The following is a 14,559-nucleotide window of genomic DNA, read 5'->3' as shown; positions in this document are numbered from 1 at the left end:
TGATGATGTGTAATCTGCTTACAATTGCTGTTACCTACTTGTGAAGAAGAATGGTGGCTGGTGCTATAGTGCAATGTAAAATATTCTGGGTTTTTTAAAGAGACAGAGAAACTGTTTAACTCTGAAGACAGACAAATCTATGAAGGAATATTATTTTTCAGATTCAGTACATTTTGGGCTAAAATTGGAATTTTGAGCACAAGTTTTACAGATGTTTGAATCCTAACTTCATAGATGAATCTTAGGCTTTTTAGTAGAAATGGATTGATATTATCCTAACACAGTATTGATACCTTCCTTCTTCAATTATGAGAGAAGTCTAACACTCTAAAAAGTACTTTTCTATGCTGCACCAATAGTATGAGTTTGCAGTGCAAACTGTTCTCAGACTGATTGTTCAATTTGTTGATAATTTGAGATTGAAGTAAATTTGTATCTTAGGAGTTGGACTCTCCCCTTATAAAACTTACAGAGGCCTCTCTCTTGTCTCCACTATAGTTTTGTGTTGGCCAAGCATGTGTGTGTTTTTATATCAGTTTACATACATGAGGCACCAAATGATGGAAGTTCAACATGTCCTTGGCTAGCCAAAGAAAAAAGAATCTGAACTTTCCAGGAATCTCTCAAACCATTCTTCAGAAACAGGGCTTCCCTCTTCTTCTCCTTTGTCACCAATCCCTACAAGCCCAGCCTCAACAGGAGGAATCTAATATATTTTGGATTATATTTATCAGGGGGGTCCTTTTCAGAATACCAGTGTGTTTAGTAACTGAAATGTTCTTTTCATCCAAACCTCCCTTTATTTTCACATTGCACAGACTATTTTGTATTCATGGAGGTGCATCCTACTTACAGTCTATCTGCTTTGGCCTGTGAAGTTACGGGCATCCTGTTAAAAGAGAAGCAGTGTTTTGCAGGGGTGTGAATATGGCTGACTTACAACAGTCAGAAAATAATAGGTAGGCTTTTAAGCACACAGTCATGCCTTCAGTTATATCTTGGGTTGGAAAACCAGTCCATTTTTTCCAATGATGTCAGCTCATAAAATAAAAGTTACTACCCTTTCTGGAGATTTGCTGCTATTGTTTTTACTGGGTCATATTTTTGCTTCTGTGTCTTTGAGCCACCTCGATCCCTTGAGCCTTCTTTCTTCTCAGAAGTGCAGTCTGATCTGTGCTACTAATCTTTATACTTGTTTCTGTTCTTCTGACTAAGCTTCATCTACACCATATAACTGTGACTGGAAAGCCAAGGAGGAAATCCAGGATCACGTGCAAGACTGTAAATCACAGGGTTGTTGAAATTCAGCTCTGGTGATTAGTTTTCTGTGGATCTTTTGGCCCTTTTGGAAGGGGGCAGGGACAGTGGGACAGCCAACAAAATGTCTAAAGGCATTCTTCATAAGCTGGTGGTAGATTGGTGTTACTTACCATGCTGCCCTTTATCCTGGCATTACTCAGATGCTGCCTTTAGGTCTCAGATCCCTGCAGGAATGATAAACAAAGGCAGTGCTGTGATAACTTCCAGAAATATATAAAATGTCCAACTGTGGCAACCTGCCTTTCCTCTTGCATCTAGGCAGTAAAGGATCTTAATAAGGATTGTAGTAAATGTAATAGAATTATGTAGTTCAGGCCCTTTCTGTGTAGGGAAAATTACTCTCTTGGATTTTTTCTTTTCTCCACCCAAGGATACTGCCACATGTTTGCAAATATAATGTCAGGATAATGAAAGATATGTATGCATATATATGCCCATGTTTCATGATGGCAGAACAATACAAGTTGTAACAGCAAAGGCAGTTTTCTTTACTTAATCATAACCTCTGCCTTGTCTCCATTGTATAGACATGGAAACAGTTCCTTCTGCAGGCAGCTCTTAAAAATGGAAAGTGAATTTCTTCAGTCTGCTGTGGTTTGGTTGCCTTTGTTTCTCCTGTTCTGAAAGTACTTGCATGATTTCTCAAACATGCAGGCATTTTTAAAGTATACTTTTGGTGAGATAAATTCAAGTGTAGTCAAGAGAATGGCTTTATTCACCATCCCCAAATCTATACTTAGCTGGTGTCTGAGTAATAATTTCCAAGTAAGTGTTGAGTTGGAAAAAGACAGGAATCATTTGCCTCACAGGGGAAGAGACAGAGAGAAAAACTGTCATGTTTAGATTACTTTTGAGCATCTCTGCCCCTCTGTTGTGCACTCTTGTGGATAAATACATGAGGACTTTTCTCTACATTACTTTGCCTTCACAATAAACTTGTGGGAGATTTGGGCAGGATCCCTCCCAACTTTGTAAGCACTTCCTTTTTGTTTTAGGGGCTTTTTCATTGTTTGTACTGTTCAGGGTGGGTTTTGTTTTTTGGGGTTGTTTTTGTCTGTGCATTTAAGCCAAATGGTTATAGCATAGGAAAACAGTGCCTAAGATGAGACTTCAGACTCCAGCTCATCCCTTCTGGCACTTCTCCAAAACTATTGGCCAATTCTGGCTGCAGCTGAAGTTGTGCAGAACCACAGTTGGGTTACGTTAAAGAGTAGTTTCGGATAGTGACTTTTAGAATTCATATTTCTGCCATATTATGAAGTAATTTCTGCTAATACTGTAAATTACTAGCCTAATATTTTAGTCTTGATATCCTCTTGTATACATGTGTGTTCTCTATGTGTGTTTTTCCCATACTACTCATGGAACCTTGAATGTTGAATAATTCTGTGCTTGTAGCAGACAGTCCTGTTGTCTTCCCTACACTCTGGGACTGGGATGTAGACCCTGGTCTCTCTCATGAACATGTTTTTCCACCCTTCAGAATTGGTTTCATGTCTTCATCCTGTCCTACTCTTGCTCTCCTTGTTCTTTTCTAGTTTTTAAGCAGATTGTTTTGCTTGTAATGCTTCCAAAGTGACTGCTCATACTGTAGATTCAAGGAAGAATACCAAACAGTCAAATGGATAAACAGACAGCTCATTTTGTCACTTCTAATTATAACTGATGACAAAAGAAAGCGAAAACTCTTTTGTCAGAAATCTTGTAAGTGGACTTGGATTTGGATTCAATATGAAAATTCAAATTCTTCTTTCTGAGATTTAGACTGCTCTTTTGTAGAAGAACAAAGATACAGTGAGGATGAGATGTTTCTTTGGTTGCACTTCCACAATTGGCATTAAGTTCATCATGGAGCGGTCAGTTCTCCACCTCCCACCTGCATATTCCTGAAATGCATTATGTTTTGCAGGGTGGTAAAAACCTCTTGAGAAAAACGTGTTCAGGATTTGGATCAATTTCTTTTATCAGACTGACCATTCTGCCCAGACTGCAGATTTTGGGACAAGGGACCAGGGCAGACCTGCATGCCCAAAAGGACAAAACTCTAATTTCCAGCATGAACTGGACTTGATTTATGCCTGTTGTGAAACGGTGCCCTGACCTTCCTCTAAAGAGTACAGCTCTGTTTTTTGCTTTATGTGTAATGACTTACAAGCAAAGAGTGAAAGCAGCTTTTCTGGAGACTAACTTAAAAGAAGAAAAAAGTTTTTCTGGCAAGCTCCTATTTGCCAGCTCCTTTTGCACCAGCAATGATTTTTGACAGTGCAAATCTCCTATTTTACATGGCTGAGAAAAGAAGCCAGGTTTGCTGGGTGGTAAATTGCCCTGCCTCTGCCCAATTCATATGCAGTAAAGAAAATACTGCTTAACAGTAAATGAGTGAGCACTAATGCAACATTAAGAAAGGATTTCCATCAGTGACTACGGAAATCAAATAGTGAGTTTAACATGTCTTCTGCAATATACCAGCTGTTTAGCCATGCCACTGCAACACATCTGTCTAGGCTATTCATAGCAGCTGTCCCAGCAAGGGTGAGAGCACTGAGGTACATTTTTGGGGATTCTCTTTCAAGAGAAGGAGAGCTGTTTTGTTCCTCTTAGTTTTGTTGCTTTCCTTTGGAGCTCAATAGAAGCAGAGCACATGCACTGGGTAATAAACGCGAGCTCGTTCTGTCTCCACAGGGTCCTCAATGGAAGGAGCCCAGTAAAAAGTGTGTGGTCTCAACAAGAAGTAGCTTTGAAGACAGGTTCCTGGTCCTGTTCCCAGTTCTGTGTTGGCTCATTTGTTAGCCACTTAACCCTTCTGTCTTTACTTCATTTTCCCCTGCCTAAGTGCTATCAGACAGGAATTCTTGACTAATCAGTCATTTACTATTTCTGAGGTGCTTCAAAAAAAAAAAAAGGGATTTAATCAGAGAAGGAAGTTGGGGGGCTTATATATATTTTAAAATATCTCCCAACACCAGTGCCTCTTTTGTGGACATCTTTTAACCTCTGTTTTTTATCATGTGAGTTTTACACACTTCAAAATAGCCAAATGGCGTATATCAGAAATCCCATGCTGAAATTCTCAGGCATTTGGAACAAGACTAATCCCAAGAGCTTCAGGTGCTGCCTTGGGGTTTTTTTGGGGTTTTTTTGTGCCAGGTAGAGCTCTGTGCGTACATTGCTGTCTTGTGTGTGTCTCTTCCTTCTTCTTTTGTTTGTGAATGTGTTGTGTTTCTCATGAACCTTATTGTGTTAAACTTGGGTGATCAAAATGCTGCTTCACAGTAATTGTATCGTATGATAGCATTTTTTAAAAGTTGATTTGAGGGTTGTGTTCTACATTGGTGACTTGGCTTGTAAACAGTACAAGCTTTTGGTTGAAGGGAGGAGCTTTCTCTCTTACCTAATGTTCATGTGCAATAAAAAATGTGCTTACAAGCCGAAAGGATGTGCACAGACTGTCAGCCTTGAATCGGTGGTGTGGGTGGTTCTTGGCAAAGTGTGTGAGTCTGAGGCTGCTGAGGAAATTTTTAACCATGGTGTCACAAACTTGATGTGTTAGCAACAGATGTCATTTTCCTAAGCCTCTGCTCTCTTAGGTAGCACAGCATGCGGGCAGCATTCACAATCTGCATGCAAGACACACAGTGGTTGATGGCATGAAATCATGTCTTTTAATACACACTGGCTAGAAGAGCACCTTGGTGTCACATTGTGAAGCTTTGGCTTTGGGGCTTAATTACGCCGAGACGATGGAGCTCGTGTTGGAAAGCTTGTGCATGGAAAGTTTGTTTGAGGAATGTCAATGAATTGAAAGTCAGAGCAACCATTCTGTTAAAACAATACTTAGCTCTTGCCCCATGTGGTTTTATTTGAGAGTGGAATGCTGATGTGAGTGAAGTGAAATAGCAGAATTCTGTGCTTTCCATCCTTTTTGTTTCATCTTTCCATATGTGCAGAAAAATAAAATTCAGAAGGGGCGTAAACTCCACTGCACTGATAGGAACTATTTCCAATGAGTAAGATAAACTGTGACTGCTCTGCTAGTGCACAAAGCCTTCATCTGAATTGAAGTCTCTTGGGAATGAGGGCTGTGTAGTGAACTAGAGATACTTAAGCTGAAATGTTGAAGAAGGTGATAGTTCCAGAAAAATTAACGGGGGGAGTGACATTAAAAAAAATTGCATTGATAGCAGTTCAGCTTAAGAAGGAGAGAGGAGTGTGTCAGGCCTTGCTGGCTCGCTCGTATGGTCTCTCGGTGTTTGAGCATCACCAGCATGCCTGAACAAAGAAACAACTCACACTGGTCCCTCAGCTTTTTGGTGAGGTATAGATTTATTGGCATCTGAAGGGGGGAGGGAAAAACCAACAAAAGCACCAAAAGCTGTGGCTTTGGATGAGTCAGCATTTCCATTTGACATGATCATCCAGAGATTTTTGTAACTCATCCAAAAAAACCCAAAGAAAAAACAGCAACCTGGGTCTCAGCCTGAAATTCATTTGCTTTGCAGAAACAAGAGGTTTTGAGTTATTCAAGTGCAAATTTTTCTTGAAGAATATTGTATGTAAAGCCTTTTTTTTGCATTTGTTTATCTCCAAAACAGGTTCATTTTTTAAAATGAAAACTTGAGCCTTCGGTCCCTCCTGTGGACAAATAGCCTTACACAAGGTCTTGTTTCATTTTAGAAAAATGAATTGCTGCGCCGGTGGGGTAGTATTTGATTGCTTTAAAAGTTCCTGTCAGTGTTTTATTTTTGGTTTTGATTTTGTTTGTGGACTTGCTGTGCCTTTTGCCCGGCCGTATTTAGTCTGCATACTAAATGTTAGTCTACCCAAACACTTTGTGCACTTAGCTTTTATTCTTTTTTTTTCCTTTCTCTTTTTTCTTTCCTTTTTTTTCTTTTCTTTTTTTTTTTTTTTTCTTTTGCTTTCACCCGAATGTATTTTAGACCGAGACAGACTTTGCTCCGATGGGCCGGATTTTAGTCCGTGCACTAAATTTTAGTCCGCAGACTAAAAATAATCCGCGGATTATTTACTAAATTGATTCCCTCACTGAGAACTACAGAGACTTTAAACTCCTGCTGAGACGTACGTGCAAGGGGCTTCACGGCTCACAGGTCCCACTGTCTGTCCATCCTCCCGCCCCTTCCCACCATGGAGCATCAGCCCAGCGTTGCCTTGGCGTCGGTGCCCCGTGGCAGGGAAGTGCTGGCGTAGCCATTGCCGTGGGCGGCAGCTGCTCGTGTAGTTCTCGGTGGGTGAATTTGGGCAGCTTTCCCAGGGGAACTTTGCTGAATGGGAAGAGCTAAAAGACCATACAGGGCTTTGCTTTTATTTCTTAGGGTGTTATTCAAAAGGGAGGCGGGAGGGGACAAAATTGAGGAGAAAAAAATTTCTTAAGTAACGGGTGCAACGGGTATGAGGGGGAATAAACCCACAGTAGAGAGAAATTTAGTCCATACCCGCACTCCTGAGGTGGTACGTGCAGTTCCTGAAGAATCCTAAAGAGATAATGCCAGCCAACAAAATCCAGTGGAGGGGGAAGTCAATCCAAAATGGAGAATAATCCGCGGCGGCCTGAGGTACTTGTAGTGCACACAAATTAAAAATATCCAAATTTAAAGTATAGATCTCAGATTTTTACCTCGTCTTCAGCAGAAATTACAAATTGCTAGGGATTTGGGGTTTTTTGAGAAAAACCCAAAACCGTCCAAAAGTTTACATTGTGTGTCTGGGACAGATTTACAAGTGGGGTGCATCTTTGGAGACATACTAATCTGGCCACTTGGTTCTGTGGACATTTATATCCAGGACCGAGGACTGAAAATTCCTTATTATGGCAATTTCAATTACCCTTTTAGTTCAAGTTGGAGTTTTGATTTCAATTTTTTTTATTTTTTTAGTAAATGCACTGGCATTGGAACATAAATTTCATATAGAAATGTTTCTATACTATGCCTCACCATTGCACAATCGATTTTTTTGGCATACACTGTGGTGAAGTTGGACTTGCTGCTATGGAGACTGATGTTTAAAGTTTCTAATTGTATAAACATTTACTATGTCCCCCACACCATGGATTTCTTATAATATTGGCTATATTTTTCCTTGCTGGACTATTCTCTTTTGGATTGACTCCCCCTGTTTGGATTATTTCACTGCATTATCATCTTTAGGACTCGTCAGGAACAGGACATTTCACCTCAGGAGTACGGGTATGTACTTAAATATTTTTTCAAATTACTAGGCCTAGCCTTGAAAAAAAAGGAGACAAATGCTAGAAGTGGCATGATTGAGTTCAAGCTACATTGCTGAGGCAGCAGCTAGGCAAATGTAACACAAACTGATAGAGATGAGATGAGATGGGCACACACCTGTAACTTGCTTCCTGTTAGTCACCACTTGTTGCAGGGGAAGGCTATGTGAGCCCTCCTAATGTATATTTCTTCCCCCCTTCCTGGTTTGAAGCAGTTAGGGCAGACTGTGGGAACTGCCTACCCCAAATGACTAATTCCAGATCCAAAAGCAGGCTGACTAGTTCATAACAGGGTTTAGGAAACATGTTAGGGTTTCAAAGACTTGAAAATTAAGAGTTTGTGTGGACAAGCAAGTACTCCTTTTACATATGTCAGATTTGTGACTGTCTGCCTACTAATTTTCTCAGTATAAGGCTTGTCATCTTTGCCTTAAGGAAATGAAATTGTTTTCTTTTTAAAATCTCTATAGTGGCTTATATGTGAGCTGTACTGAGGAGAAAAACACAGTTAAGAGTGAAGTACTAAAGTTTCAAGCTGTGATAAATCAAACTTGTTAAAATATTACTGTGAAGGTGCATGAGGGTGACCTCAGTAATTGTACCTCTTGTTAAATACAGAACAACTTCACTTCTGTGGGTTTACCTCAAGACATACACATTTGTGCTACTTACCGTGTGGAGGTGGGGGGAAGCCAGAAGGCTCTTTTTTTTTTTTTTTTTAACTGGAGACAGTCTTGGATTTTGTTCTGGTCAGGCTGTGACTTGGGAGTAATAATTGCATCCTCTGTGTGCTGTGGTCACAAGCTCTGCAGGCAGCGGGCACAAAGCAGCTTCTGCTGCCTTTTCAGTAGCACAGTGGTCAGTACAGGCTCTCTGCCAGCAGGGTTAAGCTAAAGCCTTTCTTTCTGTCATCATAGGCCTCATGTGAAAACTTTTGCAGTTTGTTTTGCAATAACCTGGTAATAGGAATAAAGTCAGGTCTTCCTGTACGTGGCTTCCTGACTTCGCTAGTCAGGATTCTTTGCCACTCAGTTAGCACAGCACACACTGCAGCAAACCCAGTGCTGCTGGCCCAGCTGGCTACCAGGGTACCAGGGGCAGGAAATTTCAGTCCCTGCAGAACTTGGCTTTTGTGTTTGATTCTCATTCTAGAGAGCATATATGCCTGGTTTAAAACCTCTTGAAGAAGTGCCTGTGAAGTTTTTCATCTGTGATTAACTAGCATGTCATGCACTGATTTTTTTTTTCTTTCTCTCCTTGGTGCTGTGTGGCTTGAGTTCACACTGCACTGGTGCAAAGGCATTTTGCATTATCTCAATTTTTACCAAAAAATGATAGCATGAAAACTTAACACTTGTGCCCACCCTACTCCCTTTACCCTAGACTGGTTTTTACCTGCAACATAGCAAGAGACAACTGCTTGAGGAGTCCATCCAGGTCATGTACATGATTAACTCCTATTTTGCTTATAATGGATTGAGAAAGGAGTATAAGAGAGTGTGGTTAGCAGTGGGTAGAACCATTCTTAGAGGCTTAAAACAAAGCTGCAGTGTAGAACTGCTTTTTGTAATCACTCTAAGTGAAAATCTGTTAGACTAAAATAGTTGGTTTTCTTGACACAATTTTCAGCTGTCCTTATAAATACCAAATGCGCAGGAATTATCCCTATAAACTTACGGAGTAGCTTGCCAGAATAAGGTCACAGAAGGAGTAACTTGCAAATTGGAGCTAGACATTTCCTGCACCCCACCCATGCTTTCCTTGTTGTTCTCCAAAGCTGAACAGCAGCCTCCATAGCAACAGTCTGACCTGCCTGCCTGCAAAAGTCCATGTTAGAAAGACTTCCTTCACTAGCCAGAAAAACCCCAACCCAAAACCGTAGCAGGCTGTATTATATTTTTACATTCAGTGAATCCTGCTCATTTTGAACCTTCTTCCCCACCTTCACTCCACCCCATATGCATGGCTGGTAGCACCTGTGTGTGTTTGTCATGATTTTTTGAATGAGTTTCCCCTTCATTCTCAAAGTTGTTTTTCCGAGTGCGCTCTCATGAAGTCTCTTGCTGGCATTGCACCTTCACTCTAGTGCAAGGCATTGCAATTAACCCTTTCTCAACCCCAGGAATGGATTTTCCCACACTTACTGCAGGACTTTGATTAGCACAAACCGCAAGTTTGTTCCAGCTTGCTGGGCAGTGAGAGGTTTAATTGCTCTGACTTGCTTCTGGTCAACAAAGAGACGAGACCCAGCCAGACAACGTGTTTCTCCTTGCTTGTTTCCTCGCTGTCCCCGCAGGTCTTCCGGCCCCGCACTCCGCCCGAAGCGATTGCGCTGTGCAGCCGCCTGCTGGAGTACACCCCCACGGCCCGCCTGACTCCCCTGGAGGCCTGCGCGCACTCGTTCTTCGATGAACTACGGGACCCAAACGTCAAGCTACCCAACGGGCGAGATAAACCTGCACTCTTCAATTTCACCACTCAAGGTAGCCTGAGAGCCTTGAAGGATCCCTTCTCTAGGAGGAAGTGGTGGGATAAATGTTGGTAGTAGTGCAGATGTTACTCCCTTGGAAGTAAAAATCTCTGAGTGGTACTAAGTTTATTAAGTAATTGGATAACCAGCTGTACTTTTCAAAAGAGGAGGAAAGGGTCTTGGAGTTACAGAATTTTCAGAGTCTTTGTTCTTCCAATTTAGTTTTGCTGAGGTCCTGAGGGTGGTTGTTACTGGATTGCATCAGGAAGGATTACGTGCTTATAGCATGTGTCTGCAGAGTATGAATATGAATAGCTCAGACTCTGCAGCTGGGCTGATGGCTTTGTGTGCAATATCACAGTCAGTGGAGCATGCAGGTTAGAATATCATTTGGAGATGGACCTGCTTCTTCATACCTGAAACACCATAGCCAAGTAGTCATGCATATTAGGTTTGGCAGGGAGGTTTGTAGTGTTGCTGCCCATTTTAATTCTGGATGCAAGATAAATACAGATGCTTTACTGTCCAGATTTTATATGCTGTACAGTTCATCTGGCATTACACTGACTCAGTCATTTAGAAACTGTAAAAATAAATGTACAACTAACTTTCTTATTTGAAGCTAGGCTGGTATCGGATTTTAAAACCATTCATCTATTTTTTTCTACAGAAGTCAGAAATGTAAAACTGATACCCCCCAGAATAGTTTTGCCTGCCAGGACAGAACATGTGAGAAGTATGGCATACAAATATGCTTGTAATTAATTTTGGAGCACTTTTTCTGTTGTTTTTCTTTAAGTGATTAGCTGCCAACTCTCACCCTTTGAGCAAGAATAGTTCTGTATGCATTTTCTGTTGAAAGTTTAAAAAACACCTTTTGGCCCATTTAGCATCAATATAATTTTTCAAACTCTTTAGTGCATGCTGTGCCCTTCTGCCAAAATGTGAAACAGCTCTCTCCTTCCACTTGTGGAGCCCTTTTATTTTAAAAAAAAAGGCATTTATTAAGCATAAACACATTAAAGTGGTCAAGTAAATAGCTTGTGCTTCCAGGTCACTGTCCTCTGTACTGATTTCTACATCTGTTGTTAGAAATTTAGTAGGTATGTTACAAGTGCTTCCTTGTACTCATGGATTGCCTTTTGTTTTGCCCTTCTAAGGCCATCTTCAGCAGCTAAAATACTTTCAATCTCAGTATCTTAAATACAGATTTACTGCTGTTCTTTTTGAAAGTATTGATTGTTTCATGATGGCATAAAGATTGAACTTACCTACTACACAAAACCAAGGTTTTTAAAAAGAATTGGAAAGCTCTATAGTAAGTCAATTCAAACTAGTTTTTCTTAGGGGAAAAACAGATATCTGTATTGGGAGTGTGTCCCTGGATCCCCTCAGATAGTGTAGAAGCTGCTGGATAAGCTACCCTAATGCTCAAGCAAGTTTAAAGCTCCTCTTTTGCCATCCTAAGGAGCTCATGTGCCCTCCCTCACAAAGCAACTCCTGGGAATGGTAAGAGAAAACAGTTCCTGTGGAGCAATTTCCTTAAGATAAAAAAAGCAAATTTCTGTCATCTACAGGTGCCGGTTTTACCATCTGTAAGGGGAAGGCAGGACACAGGCTGATCATTAATGCATTGCCAAACAAGCTCTGTTACAGGTGACCAGTCAAACTCAAAAAAACTCCCCAAATCAGAGTTATTTTTAAATACCTCAGTACATTGCTTTGCACAGTGATTAGAAGAACTTTGTAGTTGATAAATGTACAGCAGTCCTGACTATGAACCCAAGATGTGCAAGAAGCTTTTGCTCCTTCTGTGACTACTGTTCAGTCCTTGTTCTCTGATCTCTTGATGGTGCAAGGTTCCATCAACTTGGCTGCTCTAGAGCAGAAATCCCAACTGGGAAACAGATTGTTACATGGATAATGAGTCATGTTAAGTCATCTGTGGTAATTTTAAAAGTAATGAAAGACAATTTTGTTTTAAATAGCATTTGTTTTCAACAGGCAATATTAAGTTCTAGAATGTTTGATTTGGCTGTATCCAGTTGCCTGAAACCCATGAAGTGGGAGGTGACTGCAGAGGGCTTGAAGGCAAAACTGTTAAAAATGACAAGATAAATCTGACCATTAAGGCATTGGACTGATTTTCAAAAAGAAGCTAAACTTCATATCAAATCTGCTGATCTGAGCACTGATGCTGCTCAGATAGTCTAGAAAAAGAGCAGTGAGGATACATGGAAGATCAAGATCATGGTCTTTGGCAGCCAGCTGTGGTTGTGGGTCATGTGAGTGTTTATCTTAGAGATTAGTTCTGTTGAAGAGACCATTGTCATTTGTAATGTCTTGCCTGTAAGTTTCTCTTAATTTGTTTAAATTAGCATTATATGCTAATTGGGTTTTGGAAAAGTTATTTTGGCTAAGGAAGTATCTCTACCAGCCACAGAGCTGCAATTCAGTTAGGCTTTTAGATCTGCAAGACAAAAAGCATTTTTTCTCTTAGAAGCCACATTTTCAAATAGTCTGTGAAATGACTGCCATTTGCTAAACTACTTGTAACATATCAGCAATTTTGCTACATTCCAAAAGTTAATGTCCATGTTGGCCACTGAAGTCTGTAAAATTATTTCAGTGATTCAGCACTTAGGAATGGTTATCATGCTTCTCAAAGATAAATTACTTTTTTATTTAAGGGGGAGTGCTTTGGGATTTTTGTTTATATTTTTAAGCACCCTAGCCTGTGACCCTTATTTATTTTTTTATTTAGAGAGATATATATGTATGTGTTTATGTGTATATATAATGGAAAGTTTGTTGTTGTGACCAAAAAAAAAAACATGGTAGAAGAATAATTTTTCTAGGGAATTCTTGGAGTGTTGATATATCAAGTAAAATAATAATGAAAAAGAACACTGTGCTATTTCCCAATACCAGGCATTTTCTTGTGTTTGGGGAATAAAGGTGATCTGGTCTTCTAGTAAAACTGGACATTTTCATTCTTGCTCCTTCTTGGAGATCTTAAGTGGCTGTAAATGGTATGATTTGATCAGCAGAAAGGCAGAGTTATTCTTCCAGGTGATGTGAATGGGAGTTGGGTCTCATAAATGAATTGTGATAGCTGCTCTGTTCACATCATGATATTGGAAACTTCTGTCTGGATTGCCTTGACCACAATAGCTTCTTGCAGCTGTACTGGTTGTAATTAACCCAGCCTTGAGTTGCATATTTGGTTTCCATAACCAGGCTACAGTTGAACACCCTGCCCAAATACTGTGGGGGAAATCACTAAGGACAAAGATTCTCAGTATTTTGTAGACTGCAGATAATCACAGGTCAAGCTTTCTCCTCAGTACTGCCATGTTTCATCCTTAGACATGGAATAGGTGCAAAAATATATTATGGCAAAAATTCAAACAAGTTCTCAAGCAAAGCTGCTATTAAACTGTAACCAAAAGAGTTCACTTTGTTTATATCTCCTCTGAACTGGCCTGCTCCTCTTAAGTTCAAGACATTCAGAGTATGCTGAATTGAAGGAACTTCATATCAAGAAAGATAATGTGAGGTTTGAGAAGGGAACAGGATCAGTCTTCTACTCTTCATGAAAGTTCCTTAAGGTAGCTTCAGAGAAGTGGTTGCACTTGCATTAAACACAACAAAAAGCGATTATTATTGCCATAATACAAAAGGAGGTGTTCTGACAACATAACATGACAACATAAGATGAAGAAGGAATGGGAAGGGGGTCAAAGTGCCCTTGCAAGGGTGGTGTTCTGTCTGATCACCTGGTTCTTGGGCTACAGCAACACTGACAGTCTGTAGCTGCACCTGGAGGCACCGTGCAGCACCAGAAGGTAGCAAGTGTCATGGGGCTTCCTTGTTTTAGTTCTCCTTTTGTTTGGATCACAGCCCCATATTGTTTTGAGTGATGAGCAGAAAATAATGCAGAGGTGATAGAAACTTTCAATAGAGCAATGTAAAGAGTAGATTCCCAGTAATAACAGATTTAGAAAAAAATACTAAGGGAGCGACATTTTCTAGCACAAAGCAGCTAATACCCAAGATAGTATTGAAGTATAGATTTATAACTGGTGTTGCACTTTCACATGTAAGGATTCATGTTTCTTCAGTTTATTTTTCCATTTAAAATGGAGATTCACAAATTCTTCGTAACATTATGAATATATGAATTCTGAATTACTCCCGCATGAGTTGAGGATTTTGTATTTGTACAAGTGCTGTGACTACTGAGGCTTTCTAAAAGGACTGGCTAGGTCTGCTTAGACCTGAATGGAGTATTACAAGATAGAGTAGATAGGTTGAAGGTAGTGTAGCAACCTGCTTGCATTCATAAGTGCTGAAATACCATCTTAAAATGTGTAGTAATAAGAAGCTTGTAATCAGGGGAGTCTTCTGCCTCTTGCCCTCCCAGCAGTAATGAAACTTAAATAACAGCAGAGAAAAAAAGATCATCAAGTGGACTACTGCTCTCTGTAGGCCCTGAGTTTAAAGCTAGCATTAAAAAATA

The 14,559-nt window shown here is 40.2% G+C and overlaps 1 protein-coding gene across 2 annotated transcripts in view; it reads left to right on the top strand.

Annotated features, from left to right (window-relative positions):
* Positions 1–14,559, top strand: part of GSK3B (glycogen synthase kinase 3 beta) — a 149,808-nt gene that overhangs the window by 121,284 nt on the left and 13,965 nt on the right. Inside the window, exons 9-10 of one of the 2 annotated variants that reach the window (XM_058822208.1) lie at positions 7,488–7,526; positions 9,864–10,050. In XM_058822208.1, the coding sequence (XP_058678191.1) occupies positions 7,488–7,526; positions 9,864–10,050 (226 nt within the window). The remainder of the gene's footprint in view (positions 1–7,487; positions 7,527–9,863; positions 10,051–14,559) is intronic. The other variant, XM_058822217.1, reaches the window with a different exon arrangement.

This window comes from Ammospiza caudacuta, chromosome 2, assembly GCF_027887145.1.
Source record: "Ammospiza caudacuta isolate bAmmCau1 chromosome 2, bAmmCau1.pri, whole genome shotgun sequence".
Lineage (NCBI taxonomy): Eukaryota > Metazoa > Chordata > Aves > Passeriformes > Passerellidae > Ammospiza > Ammospiza caudacuta.
Note: the sequence above shows the minus strand (reverse complement) of the source record. Positions and strands in the feature narration are given on the sequence as shown.